The sequence below is a fragment of the Arvicola amphibius genome, chromosome 12 (genome assembly GCF_903992535.2).
Source record: "Arvicola amphibius chromosome 12, mArvAmp1.2, whole genome shotgun sequence".
In the NCBI taxonomy this organism is placed as follows: domain Eukaryota; kingdom Metazoa; phylum Chordata; class Mammalia; order Rodentia; family Cricetidae; genus Arvicola; species Arvicola amphibius.
The window spans coordinates 63,966,463-63,981,034 of record NC_052058.2 but is presented as its reverse complement, the minus strand read 5'-3'; the positions used below and the strand labels follow the sequence as shown (position 1 = coordinate 63,981,034).

General features: G+C 45.0%; 1 protein-coding gene across 10 annotated transcripts in view; it reads left to right on the top strand.

Moving 5' to 3' along the window:
- Window positions 1-14,337, top strand: part of Sec16b (SEC16 homolog B, endoplasmic reticulum export factor) — a 42,254-nt gene extending 27,917 nt beyond the window's left edge. For 6 of the 10 annotated variants that reach the window (XM_038350102.1, XM_038350100.2, XM_038350105.1 and 3 more), the window contains 11 exons: window positions 3,293-3,433; window positions 4,525-4,638; window positions 5,399-5,471; window positions 6,606-6,917; window positions 7,727-7,794; window positions 10,346-10,498; window positions 10,665-10,763; window positions 11,328-11,439; window positions 11,568-11,647; window positions 12,534-12,638; window positions 13,210-14,337. In XM_038350102.1, coding sequence (XP_038206030.1) covers window positions 3,293-3,433; window positions 4,525-4,638; window positions 5,399-5,471; window positions 6,606-6,917; window positions 7,727-7,794; window positions 10,346-10,498; window positions 10,665-10,763; window positions 11,328-11,439; window positions 11,568-11,647; window positions 12,534-12,638; window positions 13,210-13,281 — 1,329 coding nt within the window. In that variant the 3' untranslated portion in view covers window positions 13,282-14,337. The other 4 variants (XM_038350104.2, XM_038350106.1, XR_005287746.2 and 1 more) reach the window with 3 other exon arrangements.
- Window positions 14,338-14,572: the final 235 nt, after the last annotated feature.

Below are 14,572 nucleotides of genomic sequence, written 5' to 3'. Positions count from 1 at the left end.
GTTTTTGAAGTATTTGAAGACCATTTATCTATTTAAAATATATCTCATTGACCCCGAAAACATGCATAACATAACTATAAGTTTGATTGTTAAAGAAGACTAACTACTAACCTGTTTTTCTCTATTATTCTAAATAGCTTTCAAGGACTAAAACTTTACATTATATTTTAAAATGAGCTGTATAGGTACAATGCCTTAAACAAGAGTAGAAACATATATACATATATATACAGTATATATATATATAAACATATATACAGTATAACAAAAATAGCCTTAAATTTGTATCAACATACAAAAATCCATACCAACATAAAATATTTGAGATGAGTAGTTGTTTAAAAGTAGACTCAACAATTCACTCTTTTAATCCCATCATTTTATACTCTATCTTCCCTTTTACTCTTCAGAGATTCCTGAATCTAATCTCCTTTGTTCAGCTTTTCTCCCAACCATGACCAATAGCAACTTGTAACCAATCCCCCTAACCAGTGACAAATATTCATATATTCATAACCCACAGTGACCCCAAACCACTTACTCCACTTCTTGGGAATGTGGACGTTGTGTCCTTGAGACTGTTTCCTATTTTCTGGGGCCAACAGCATCTCCAGGGGACCCTGAGAAAATGGTGATAATTGTAAAGTCCTAAGAAAACTAGCTATAACATTTGTTGTCTAGTCTCTATGTGATAGGAAAGTGGAAGGCTTATCTGAAGTCCTGGCTAGAATAGTCTATGAGGCTGGACCATCTCAGCTAGCAGCTTTGAAGTCATTTCTGACTGCAGAACTCTGAGGAAAATACAACAGAGGCTCTCTGAAAGGCTGGATCACCAGGGCCACCCATTTTCATTGGTGTCTGGTCCCCTATTTCTGAAAACTTTCAAAGGTAACATACATATTTGCATTAACATAAATATGGACTGTGTGTTATACACAAGCCAGCCAAAGATGATTTTTTGTTTTATGTTTGAGCAGATAAAAGATGTTTGTCAACTTATAACTTTGTTTGGGCTGTATAACCAATGAAAGGATGACATGTGGTAATAAGTTATGAGGACTCTGTAGCCATCAAGATTTATAATGTCTCATCCAGTCTCAGAGCTGTTCCCCTAGTAGAGGGACCAGCATATACATCACCTATCCTGTAATCTGTCTTTTTTATGTCTGTAGCCTAAATTTTTAGGAAGTCTCCCCCCAATCAAATCTTATCTTCATTAATTTTGAAGGGAACCATAACCTTTTGTTTCATGTAGAAACAAAAGCAAAACTTCTCCCCCCAGTGCAATATATTTTTTGACTTCTGTTTTGAAGTTAAGGCATTCTTAAAATATATTTATTGGATGGTTTAGTTTAGCAGTTTTCATAATCCAATTTCTCTCAGCAGCTATTATTTTTCTTTGTTCATTAACACTTAAAAAATTCAAAGTCAATAAAACAACATACAGGATCCAGACATGCTATGTATTTCCTATTTTAGGTGGCTTATTCTTTCTATATTACTTAATTTTTTTCTTTAAAGACTTTATTTTACTATTTTTAAACTGTTTATTTTTTTTAATGTCTATACACATTTTCATTTCTTTCTTTAGAATCTAAGCACATTTTAAAACATACTGTACCTTTTTAGAGGTTTTCTGTTTCTGGACTGGCTTTACTAAGTGCCAGCAGCATTTTCTGACATGTGAGACAAATCTTAAACTGCATGTCAGCCCCTGCATGGGTTCAGCTTAGTGCATAGTGCTGGTGTCTGGGTGCAGCCTGCAGGCAGCAGCTGGGAGCCACATCTGTTTGTGTGTTTAGAACTTTTCTTTTAAAGCTTTCTCAGGTCCTATTGGAAATATATGGCCCATGTTGGGTACTATATGTAATAAGTCTTTCTCTCTCCCACCAGCCAGCTCCCAAATAATAACATGTGGACATCTTATTAATTATGAAAACTCAGCCTATAGCTTAGGCTTATTTCCAACTAGCTCGTATATCTTAAATTAACCCATACTTTAACATCTACATTCTACCGTGTGACTTCTTACCTTCCTTTCATTCTGTACCTCTGACTTGTCTGCGACTCCTGGTGTCTTCCTCTGTGTGCCTAGATTCATCCCAGTTCCTCTCTTTGCTCGGAAGTCCCACCTAGTCTCTCTGTCTAGCTATTGGCCATTTAGCTTTTTATTAAACCAGTCATAGTGACACATCTTTACACAGTGTAATCAAATATCTTGCACCATCAGAAACCTTTTCTAATGATTGGATGTCCTTCAGTGCCTGCTGTTGACAATGAACACAGCTATAATAGCAATACACAACAATACAAAGCATCACATATGCAACCTTGGAATGAATCACTGTATTATAACCCATTTAATCTCTCTTCTTTGAGAGTTTTTACTTGCCTAACTGCTCTTCTATATGGCTGCTGCATAGGCACCTTGGTTTCCTTTTCTTTTTCTTTTTCATTTATCCTACCCACAAGCTATGTTGGCACTGTCCTGGACTGAGAGTCATAGCATAGCTATTTTTATTGACTGTTTCCCATACTCAGCATTGTGTACTATGCTTCTTGAATATTATTTCTAATCCTATGGGGTTTCCCCTTTTGCAAAAGAGGTAATTGAGGCTCAGAGGGTTTGGTATGTTACCAGTTCATTTGTGCACACCATCTGTTCTAAGTACTTTGTTTGAATCACCTCATTTTATCTTTATAGCTTTCAAAGAAATAGTTGGTATTGTCCGTGCTATAATGGGGGAACCAAGGCACAGAAAGGGAAAGGAACTAGCCCAAATGTCCCACACCTAGTATGAGCTTGGATTGGATTGGTTTTGTTTACACCAGAAGCATCATACTTGATCTCGTCCTATAGCTCCTTCTCTGAAAGCCCCTCCCCACTCCTGCATTTCCTCTGCACTTCCCTCTGGACTCAGTGCCCTTTGCAAAGGCACTCATTTTGTATCGTCATGTGGACCCTTGTGCCTGGGACTGTACTTCAAATGCTCAGGCTCCCCGTGATGTGGACTGTTGGATAAAAGGGCTGCCTGTCCAATGGAGCATGGGAAGATGCGTTGATGTGACCCCCACCCCCATCCTTTTCTTAATGCAGGAACTGTATGTAGGCTGGATTTGGAGTTGTGCCCATATACAGATAAATTGCCCCAAATGGCACCGGGCCCTTGCTATTTGGATGCCAGAGTGAGTGGAAGCTGGCAGTCAGCTGACTTCCAAGAAGTCTTATCTCCATTTCTCTCCCCCTCTCCTGCCTGGATGGACTCATCACTGGCCCCGTTTCTCTTTGCAGGTGTATAAGCTCCTTTATGCTTCTCGGCTGGCAGATTATGGCCTGGCATCCCAGGCCCTGCATTACTGTGAAGCCATTGGTGAGGCCGTCCTGAGCCAGGGAGGGAGCAGTCACCCTGTGCTATTAGCAGAGCTCATCAAGGTGAGCTTCTCAAAGGGGTCTCTGTAGGTGCTTTATCTTCAGTGTTCAGGGAGGCCATTGTAGAGAGGCTTAGACTCCACGTTTCATCTTCTTTGAACATGCTGCGAAATTGGAGACTGCAGCTGTCTTTGACCATGTATGCATGCCCCGATGTGATAAGCAGAAGCCTGCCTGCACAAAGAACAACGGGCTGGACAGGGGGCAGTGGGGCTGGGGAACTGGAAAGCGGGCGTTGTTTCTGTTTTCCTGGGACAGTTAAGCTGCTAGCTGCGGTGAGCTGGTCTAATTACCAAAGCAGGCCTTTGAAAATAGATTTTAGCGATTAAAACAGGAAATGATCCTTATTAAAATACTTTTAAATGCATAGAATATTTTATCACGTGTGGGACACATTAAAAAAAAAAGAAAACAAAAACATCCCAGCCCTTAGTTCCTTGGGAAGAAAACAACAATCAGGCAAATAGTTGTTCCAATTAGCTGAAGGAAAAACTCCATTAGCTGGAGAGTAGAAGGCGCTGTGCGCCTCAGTTTCCGTGTTGCTTCACACGAGGCCCAAGTTTTAGATTGTGTAACCAATAAAGCCTGTGCTTCAGAGGTCCCCCTCCCCCCATATGCTGACATTTCAGCTGGAGGATTGGTGGCCCAGATACAGAACTCGATGACGCCTCGAATCAGAAAGCAGCATCAGGTTGTTAGCGATGTAGATCTGAGCTCCTTCCTGCCCAGACTAGAACCAGAATTAGCATGAACAAGGTGCCCGTGTTCCCCGCATTCCTATTCTAGAAGTTTCTTGCGGAGAAGACAGCTTTGCAGAGCACAAAGCTGAGGAGCTATTTTTTAACTCTCATATTTTGGGGGAAATAATGCCAAAATGGGTTGCTTATTTATTGATGCTGCAATTTTGGGAGGAGATTGGCTGAATTTGTTATTTCTCAATTATTCTTTATAATGTGGTGTGCGAGTGAATTACGGCTCTGTCTCCCTCCTTCTTATTGCCTCTTTCCCCTGTTGCCTTCCCTTGTGCCCCATTTCTCTCTCTTCTTGTCCACTCTCACTTTCTACCCCCTGGCCCACCTGGAAACTCGGCTCAGCTTGCAGAGAAACTGAAGCTGTCAGACCCTCTGGTTCTAGAAAGACGCCCTGGGGACAGGGACCTGGAGCCAGATTGGCTAGTACAACTGCAGAGGCAGCACAAGGAACTGGAGGTGAGCAGGGTGAGACAGGATCACTGGGTACCCTGTGTTTCCCAGACACAGACACAGAAGGACCCAGTTCCCAGCCCTGGGCATCCTATCCTATCCTGAGGCAAGGTCAATGTCCCCAATGTTGGGATTCAGAGCTTTCTGTTCACTGCGTTTTTTACCACGTGCAAACATTTTCCTATGTTTGCCTAGTGCCACAGGGGGGCGCTCTTCCCAGCCACTCTGTCTCTGAGGTCCCAGAGAATGCTTCCCAGCCATCAAAGCTTCCCCATCTCTGTTAGGAACAATGGATCACAGTGGACCTGTGTCACTTTCATGTAATGTAGGGCAATTGCTTAAAAGACTTCCGGGCCTTTCCTTTTTGTTCTGACAATTGCAAAAGCTGCTGGCCATAATCAGAAAAGTAATTGGAGCAGGGCCTCCCCCATTTCCTTTCTTCCACTCTGCTCTGAAGACAGGACACAGTGGATTTTAAATGTACACTGCCCTTTCACCTTCCCTGGGTAGCGAATTCGGAGGCCCACAGTTTAGTTCCTTGCTTCAGCCCGTCACTCTGGGGAGGATGGTGACACTGGCTGTAGCTATCCTGGCCTGCTCTGAGCTGAGCAGGGAGACCTAAGAAACAGTGCCTCATCTGCATGACTCTGGGCCCTGGGCATTCCAGTGGCGTTTCCTTGTCTGGCCATGGTTTCGCCATTACCTTGTCTTCTGCCCTGACTTTCCTTTATATTGTTTAAAAGGATTTTTACTTTATTTCAAACAGCAAAGTAAAACAGGAGACCTTGGAGACCTCAGTTCTACTCATTCACATATTTATGGAGCCAGAGAAACAACAGGTACTGAGCGCAAAGCTCTGACTGCTATAATGTGACTAAAATACTTTCAGCCACAGCCCCGCGTCCCCTTCCTTGGTGTCTTCTTTGTCTGGGAATTAGGCCCGTTGATCCAGACTGCCTTTTCTGACTGGCCCTTGCTGGTCTTACACACCTGGACACATCTGAATTCCTGTAGCATGAAGATTTTTGTTTTACTTTTTAGGCTGGGTTTTCAAATACTTGACTATGTCATGTTTTTTATTGCTAGCTAATTGCTTCACCTGTGTGAATACCTTGCTCCCAGTTAGATATCTTTTTTTGAGTCCAGAGAGTATACATTATTAGTATTTTATATTAGTATTCTAGACATTGGAAGAGTGAAGATTTTGAGCTTTCAATCGGCCATATAAGTTTCAAAGTGTTTTCTCAACCTCCTTTTTCCCCCCCCCCCCCCCCCCGCATGCCTATAAGTGTCTGGTCAGTAGGAGTTAAATTCCAAATTAGCTCCATACATTTCCCTGAAATCATTCCCCTGATTCAGACAAGGGCCCCTGTCTCTTGCCTTCTTTTGCTTGCTGGATGGGCAGAGTGTAAGGGGAGGTTTTGGCTTCTGTTTTTTGTCTTTTTGAGAGCCTGTCTGGGTGTTTCTACATGATGACGTTCTTCCAGCCCTGGAACATAAAGGCTGGCCCACTACAGCATCCCTGTACCCTCAGGCCAAACATTTCTCCCATCCACACTTTAATTGATCATACCAGCAAGACCCCTTCCAGGGCAAATAAACCCCAAATTCTTTACAGCTAAAGCCATCATTTCTAGAATGTCATTCAATTTTCTTTCAACTGCAAGCTTCTAAAGTCTAATGAGGCCCGCTTAAAGTAGAGTGTGTAAACATGCAATATTAAAAAATGTAGAGTTCAATCGGATGCCATTTCTGGCCTCTCCACTCATAGGAGAAAGGCTCCGAGATCATCCCAGAGCAGAGGGCACCATTCTGAAGGCAGCAGGGAGGGGAGTTACTGTTTGCCAGCGCTTTGCTCGCTGTCATTCGGAAGCCACACGGAGCAGCCAGTCTGTGTGATTGCTTTCTGGAGAGGGCAAGAGCAGGAATGGCTAAGAATGATTTGTCTGTAACTGCCACATCTTCTTCCTTAGACACTTCCTACCAGGATCTTCCAGGATATCAAAGCTATGCGGGAGACCCTGGGTACAGCTCAGTTCCGTGGCCAACACCTGAGCAGACAGGCCTGACCCAGCCCATCCCACCACAGCCTTTGCCCCTGCAGCGAGATCCCTACTCAGAGAGAGAAGGTTTGGGGCACATGGGGACCCAGGTGCCTCTTTATTCGGTCCCTGCAACCCACTTGTCAGTGACCAGTGGCGACGGCAGCAACAGCAGCGTGGCAGTGAGAGGGGCTCCTGGAGCAAGGGCTGGGGAGGAAATGCCGCGAACACATCCTTCCCTTGGTAAGACCTGCCAGCCAGGGGGAGGGTGGAAGTCCTGGTGGTAAAGAGACAAGTGAGGGAGGCACAGGGACCGACTGGAGGAAGTGGGCTTGGAACTAACAAAGGCACATGGAGAATGCACTTTTGGTCTGCTCTTGCTAGCCTGAAGGAGTGTGTTCTCTTCTAGCCCATGCAGGGAAAAGCAGAGCAGGACAGACATCACTGTTCTGTCTTTTCCTTGGAATATGTAGTTTGACATGTTGTCAAGGTTACAAAGCAGTGACGAAAATGCCTTGTGTCTCATGGATAGTGGTCAAGGGGCTTCTTTCTGGTATCATCTTCAACCCAAAAGCTTATTGACAGGACCTGTGGCTGGGGCTGTATTCCTAGTCTGGTTCGGCATTTCTTCAGGCCTGAAGGCCTTGGGGAGAAGAAGGCTACACGTGGGGAAAGGCACTGAGTGATGCGAGGGGGTTTCTGGGTACCACAAAGGAAGATTAGACCACAGCCCTTTAACATGAAGCCTTAGCCAAGATAGACACCCGCATGGAAGGAGGGTAGGGAACAGCCCCTGAGATCTAGCTCTATGCTGCTGTGACTCCTTACATACTCATGGAACAACCTTGGTGTTTAGCAGGTAGAGTTGGGTTGGCCAGTGTGTCACGAGGTGGCATGAATTGAGTGGAGCCCAGCAAGTAGATTTTGCATTTGCGGTGACCTGCTTGTGGTATAAGCTCTTGCTACTTAAGCCACTGGGTCCCCATTTTTTTCCTTCAAGATGGGTAGGAAGAGCACAAATTGAAGCTTTTTGTTTTTCTTTGGTGCTTTAGGGGAGAACACAGCCCCTCAAGAACCCCTACAAGATCCCAATGGTCTAGAAGTCGTTTCCAGTCCTCGGGTGAGTAGGGGAACTACTGGTAACTACTTCAATGCATCTGCTGTTTACTATTGGCCCCTGGTTTCTCAGCCACACACAGGCGTCCCCTCGGGCACTGGGAATGCTTTCTACTGTGTGCAAGCCATTCCTTGTTTCTTTTCATCTGAAACCCTGAGAGTTGGAAAGGAGGCTGTGTTCTTGTGTATGCTTAGTTTCACCCATTCCCCAACCTGTGTCACTGGGGGACAGAGCAGTAGAGATGGCTGATAGGTGGCCCTCTGTTCTTCTGCACCCTCTTCTTCCATGTTGAGGGGCAGCACTGGTGTTTATTCTGACATTCCCCTTGGTTTATGTCAGATCACTATGGCAGGACTGAGAGCACCTGCTGTCTCTTCTGCCCAATCTTTCTTTCTACCTATTGCCGACAGACTGCACAGCACTCAACCCTGATGCCAAACAAGATGTTCTGCAGCTTTGCATTGGTTAAACGATTACATCACATAGTTTTTTAAAGTAGTAATGGGCTACAGATCTTTTGTTTTTTAAATTTAGATTTATTTATTTTTTTATGTGTATGTGTGTTTTGCCTGCATGTATGTCTGTGTACCATGTGTGTGTGTCTGGTACCCTCAGGGGCCAGAAGAAAGAACCAGATCTCCTGAAACTGGAATTATAGATGATTATGAGCCAGCATGTGGGCACTGGGAATTGAACCCAGGTCTTTGGAAGATCAGACGGTGCTCTTAACCACTGAGCAATCTCTCAGCCCCAGGGCTATGGCTCTTTTAAAAAATTATACTTTTCTTTTGTAGAAAAAGTAGTACACTATTGTTACAGAAAAATTAAAATGAAGAATCAAGTAAATGCTACTCAGAATTCCATAGTAAATGCTTTGGTTCTCCCATTAGTTTTCCTCCATGTATGTGTATATATGTACATATATGTATATGTAATAAACATCTATGTGCATGCTTTTCAATAGTTAAACAGGTGTATTTTTTCCTACTTGTTATTTAACACCGTTTAAGATTTTTCTATCATTCACAAGTATATTCTCAGAAATGGTTATGACAAGATCCATTGTGTGAAAGTATTCCATTCTTTTCAAGTGTCTGCCAGACTCTCAGCATGCCAGGCACTGTGGTGGGGCGGGGCGTGCATCCGTGGACAGATACAGCCAGCCTGATGCTCTGCCGTGGGATGGAGGGGACTAGAGACGAACAGTGAGTGACAAGGCGAGATCAGGGCCGTGTCTCTGAGGAAGTCTTTGAGCAGAGATCATAGGACAGCATGGAAACGAGTCAGGTGACTAGGGAGCAAGCATCCCTGCATGGAGACTCTTGGATTAGTGAAGGAAGATTCCTGTTAGACTGTGGAGTGCACAAGGGAGGGGACTTACAAACAGGCCTTTTCTTCTCCGCCATTTCCTTTTCCATCCCCACTCCCGTTTTCTGCTGTGCTTTTCCATCCCCTGCCTCCTTTCTTTTACACTTACACAGCACAGATTGTGGCCGCCCTAGAATATAGGCTCTTGCCTATGTCTTGACTTACCGAATTGGAAGAGATTCTTAGGAGGAAAGTCAGGTTAGAGTTCCCTCTCTGTATTTCACTAGCTGTGTGTCTTTGGGCATGGCTACGCGCTGGTTTTCTCATATTTGAAGCTAGATGATAATAGTGCACTTCTCACGGTGCTGTGGGAAGGATTCAGTGGATCATGATATGAAAAGCACTTAGAACAGCGTCTGGGACACTGAAGACATTATAACCGTACACATAAAAAATGTAGCCCTTCCTGTATTTTTGCTATGGTATTTTGCATAGTTTTTTTATTAATTATGCTCTTTTGAGAATATAAAATGAAAATACAATATAAAGAGCAATATGTTGCATTATTGCACTCATATGAGATACCTAGTGTAGGCAAACTCAGCGAGACTGGATAGAATGGGGCAGAGGTGACCGGGGTTTGCGGATGGGGCTAGGGAGGTAGTGTTTCTGATACGATGAGGAGAAATGCTGGGCATGGGTACTGCTGACTTCTGGACAACACTGTGCATAAACTTAATGCCACTGCGTTATACGTGGTTAAAGTGAGTTTTATTGGCTATGCATATTTTACCAGGCTAAGGGAAAGTTAGTAGGAAGTGGGGTGTGGGTGTTTTTGGCTCCCTCCTGGTGTATATGCTCAGTTATTTTTGGGAGAGCCTGTTAGGAAATAAGCTCTGAGGTTAGATGCACTGACTGCTAACTTTTCTGGCTTCGGAGTATGAGGGTTTCTCAGAGGCGCTCCCAGAACCTTTTTATCCTCAGCAGTAGCTTCCAGTTCTGGAGACTCTGACCTGGAGAGGTTATATGACAGACAAACCCGCAGTGTTAGGGAGGAAATGAAGACTGGGCGGGTCTGGGCTTGTTCACCTATGCTCAGGCATTTTCATGGGGAAGACTGCCTCCCTCCCCAGCAGGAAGGGGTCTCCCAAGGCTAGCCCTGGGTCCAGAGTGAGAGGTCATATGGACACACGCTCTGCCATCTGTTAAGCTCCTTGTGAATCTCTGTTGTTTTGTTTTATCTCAGGCACTACCAGCTCCCAGGGCTCAAAGGTTTTCTGAGGATTCCACAGTTTCAGCCAAGGAAGATGAGGGGGGCTCTTCGGATGGGGCAGACGAACCATCTCACCACGATACTTCACAGAGAGGAAAGCCAGGGGATGGGAAAGCGGCTACAAAGGTGGAGGACTTGTTCCTTTCTGTATTCCCCCGCTTCATCCCTGTTTCAAACAGTGGATCAGAGTCCAGAGCCCGGCCCCCCCCAACACTCATGCCTGGCTGGGCAGCTCTCACAGTTGGTGAGAGAAAAAAGTCCAGTGGCCTTAACAATTCCCCTTGCCCTTCAGAGCTCTGGATTTGGCTGGTTCAGTTGGTTTCGATCAAAGCCTGCCAACAGTGCGTCCCCCTCTGGAGATGAAGACTCCTCGGACAGCTCTGACTCAGAGGTAACCTCCACATATGGGCCGGCAGACCCTCCCTGTAGACCCAGAGGAAATCCAGACACATCATAGCCCTGGCATTACACTCTACCTTGGGCTGAAAGAAAGGAGACCACAGGAAATAAATCTGTTTTTAAAGGCAAAAGGCAGAATGAGACAGGCCTTGGAAGTCAGACATAGTGGCTCATGCCTGTAATCAAAACTTTTGGAATGCTGAAGCAGAAGGATTGCTATGAGTTCTAGGACAGCTTGGGCTACATAGTTTGACCTTATTTCACAAAAAGCAATTCACACACACACACACACACACACACACACACACACACACACACACACGAGAGTAAGATGGGGGAGAGAGGAAAAGGGTAGAAATATTAGAAAATTAAGATGGAGAATTTTTACTTCAGAGGCTCAGCAACAGGAAGCCAGCCTACATTCTTAGAAGCTTCACAGAAGGAAATGGTGGTGGGGAGTTGCCTACGTGGAGATCACCAGTGTGGATGCCAGAACACATGTAGGTTGGTATGGATTTGCTGAGCACTGATGTCATCCCGCCTCTTTCCCACCAAGCAGGAGTCTCCCAGCACATCACCTCCTCACCATACCGGCCTGGGTCTCTCACCAACACCTCCACTTGAGTCCCCATCTCTCTCAGATGCCAGCACCTCCTCTAGAGGCATAGGTACTGCCAGTTTCATCTTTTGGGCCATCTCTGGTGCTTTTGGTGCTCCTAGACTGGGCCTACTCTCTTGGGTGTGGGGACTCCTCAGTTCTGAGCACATGAGACAGCTCTGATTCCTTGCCTTCTAGGTGGGAGCAATCCACTTGGATCTTTGAACAGCAGTGGGATAGCTGAGGTCACTGGGATTGGAGGCTTCTCAGGGCCACAGGTGAGTAAGCTATGGACTGGGGCCTAGGAGCCCAGAAGACCCCTGTGTGTGTGAGGACTGAATGTCTTCAGCAGTCCGAGGAACATCCCTGTAAAGGATGACTTCTCAAGACATGGAGACAACTTCTGTCAGACTCTGCTCCAGCTGCCTACGAGGCCCTAGACAAAGGCGAGCAGCTTCTCACAAATCTAGGGTGCAGAAGTGCATGGCCAAGGCGCTGTTGGCTGATCTGGTTTCTTCTGAGGCTTTTTCTTTGTTTTGCAGCTGACTGCTCTCCCTGTGTCTTCACTGGATCTTTGCTCTGTATGTGTCTAATGTGTCTGTGTTAACTTTCCTCCTTTTGTAAGGACACCACACGTGTTGGGTGGGGCACCTGTGCAGCTTCTTTCAGGATTCTGTCTCATGCTGAGAAACTGGGGCTTTATCATCTGCAGTTTTGGAGGGTCACACTTCAAACTGTACAGCTCAAATGGAGTTCAGGGAATGGCTTCTTCTGTCTTAGTGGGAAGTGGAGTTCACTCATGTGCTCTTGGCCGGGGCTATCATAAATTCTTTACAAATTGTCTATATAGCTAGGGATTTCGTGACTATTCCTAGGAAAATGTTTCTATTTCTTGAAGCCTGGTTGGAGTACTCTTGTACTATCTGAGGCCTTTTGAAGAGTTTAATAGTGATTTTAATGTTCTGATATAATTTATTGTGACGTTTTCTTCCTACTTTCTTTGGGACTAAGGGCTCCCATTTCTGCATGGCCATCCCAGGTCCTGGCATTGGTTGTGGCCACTTGAGTTTTATAAGAAACCCTTCTGTTGTCCAACACTGATTTCTGTGGGAGGGTTTAATGTACCATTAAGCAGCCATGAATCAGATTCTCTGTTATTTGCAGCCACAGGGTGTTTCTTCTGAGTTCTACTCCCCGCCAGGTGCTCTGCCTCCTCCACCCACCTTGCAAGGTGCTGTTCCTCTCTACAATCCATCCCAGGTCCCTCAGGTAAGGACCATCCTTATGGGGAGGAGTTAAGAGGTCAGGTCATAGACCAAGGAGGGTAGCACACAATTCCACTTTTCCACACACTGAATGTGAGTTCCTGGGTAATTCATGAGCCTCTCCTAAGCCTCTGTTCCTACGCCCGTAAAATAGAACTAGTAGAAGTTATTGCAAACATAGTATGTATATAATATGGCACCTAGAATATGCTCAAGAAATGTCACAGCTCTGAACATCACTCTTAATCTGTAATTGATCTTGAGACGTGAGAGACACAGTGCTGATGTTTTGGTGTGGTCCTGTCTTGGGGTGAGGGGATCCCTGTAAACTTTGAGAGGAGCCATACTCTCTGCTCCTCAGTGCCCTAGGATGGCTCCGCAGATTTATTCTTTGGCCTTTGCTCTTTACAAAATCAAGCTTCCTTTCATTGTTCAGAGATGAAGGTTGTGTGTTAGAATGCACACAGTGTCGAGAAGCCCCCTACAGCTGCAGTGTGTACCCTTGCTCAACACGCTAGTCCCATAGTGGAGACATTCTCAGAGCTGCCCTCTAGTGTCCGTCTCGTCTTTTTCAGCTTTCTACAGCTACTAACCTGAACCGGCCAAATCGCCTAGCCCAGCGCCGCTACCCAACCCAACCATGCTGAGATGAGCATTTGTTCCAGGCTTGTGAGAATGACCACTCACCCATCCCGGCCTCATCTCCTGGAGCACCTTTGCTTCCATTGCTCTCCACCTCTTAGTGCCCTGCTCACCTCATGTTCAGGGACTCACTGTGAACCACAGAACAAGGGCTACCTGAAGTTAAAGGGCAGGATCTCCCTAGACACAACTTGGTCTAGTCTTCAGCTTAACTTTAGAGTGGTGGGAACTATCTCATCGGATGGAGGAGCAGGGGATAATGTTGATTGTCACGGCAGCTTGACAACCTGCCTGGGGTGGGAGCTTGAGAACCTCAGGAAAGTGAGGGTCCTGAGAATCCTATGACAAGAACCAAAATGACGCTACTGGGCTATGCAGCGGGGACTTGGAGCAACATCCCAGAATAGCTCGCACTCCTTCCTTCGACTTGCGTAAAGACCAGTTTATGGCTCTTGTTAGCAAAGTTTTTACATTGAATTTGATTATTGTTGCCCTTCAGTGATTCTTTTTTCAATGACATTTCAGCAATTTTCCTCCTGGTCCCAGTTTTGAGCACATTTTCTATGTGGTTCAGACTAATTATATTTCTCTCACTTTCTTAGCTGGTCCTATTTTTTTCACATTCTGACATCTGGCTATCAAGTTAGATTGCTGTAGGCATCATATTGTCATGGTAACTACTGAACCTAATGATGCAGATGGATGGAACATCAGTATAATAAATAATGGAAAACGTTTCCTAAAAACGTCATCCTCTCCAGAAGAGGGGAGGAATGGGTGTCTCATATTGTTAATACCTGCCTTCCTACCTCAGGCCTTTGCAAATGGATGTTCTGAGGGTCACTGGGGCCCGATGGAGGAGGGAGAGATCTTGGAAATTTCCATTTTTTTTCCTTTCAAACCTCAAATAGGAATGATTCTTGCTGTTTGTCAGATTTGCTTTAAATTGCTCCTCACAAAGAACATTTTTTGTACGTGTAATTGTACATAAAAGTTTTGTACTTTAATGTACTATGGTTCTGATGTTGATAGCGATTAAATCCAGATAATTTTATAGCAAATTCTTGTCTCTGGCTGGTTTCTGCAGAGGGAGAAAATACATTGATGGTCTCTTCCCTGAAGTCTTTCTAATAATGGTTCCATTGTGTGATCAGGTGTGAATAGCTAGAAAGAGCCCTTTGTTAATGGAGAATCAAAGACTGGTCCTCTTAACTTTCAGGCCTACTCTAATGCTATCATTTTTTTTTTCCAATTTAAGAAGCAGGAACAAAAGCTCCTCTAACCAACTAGTCACTT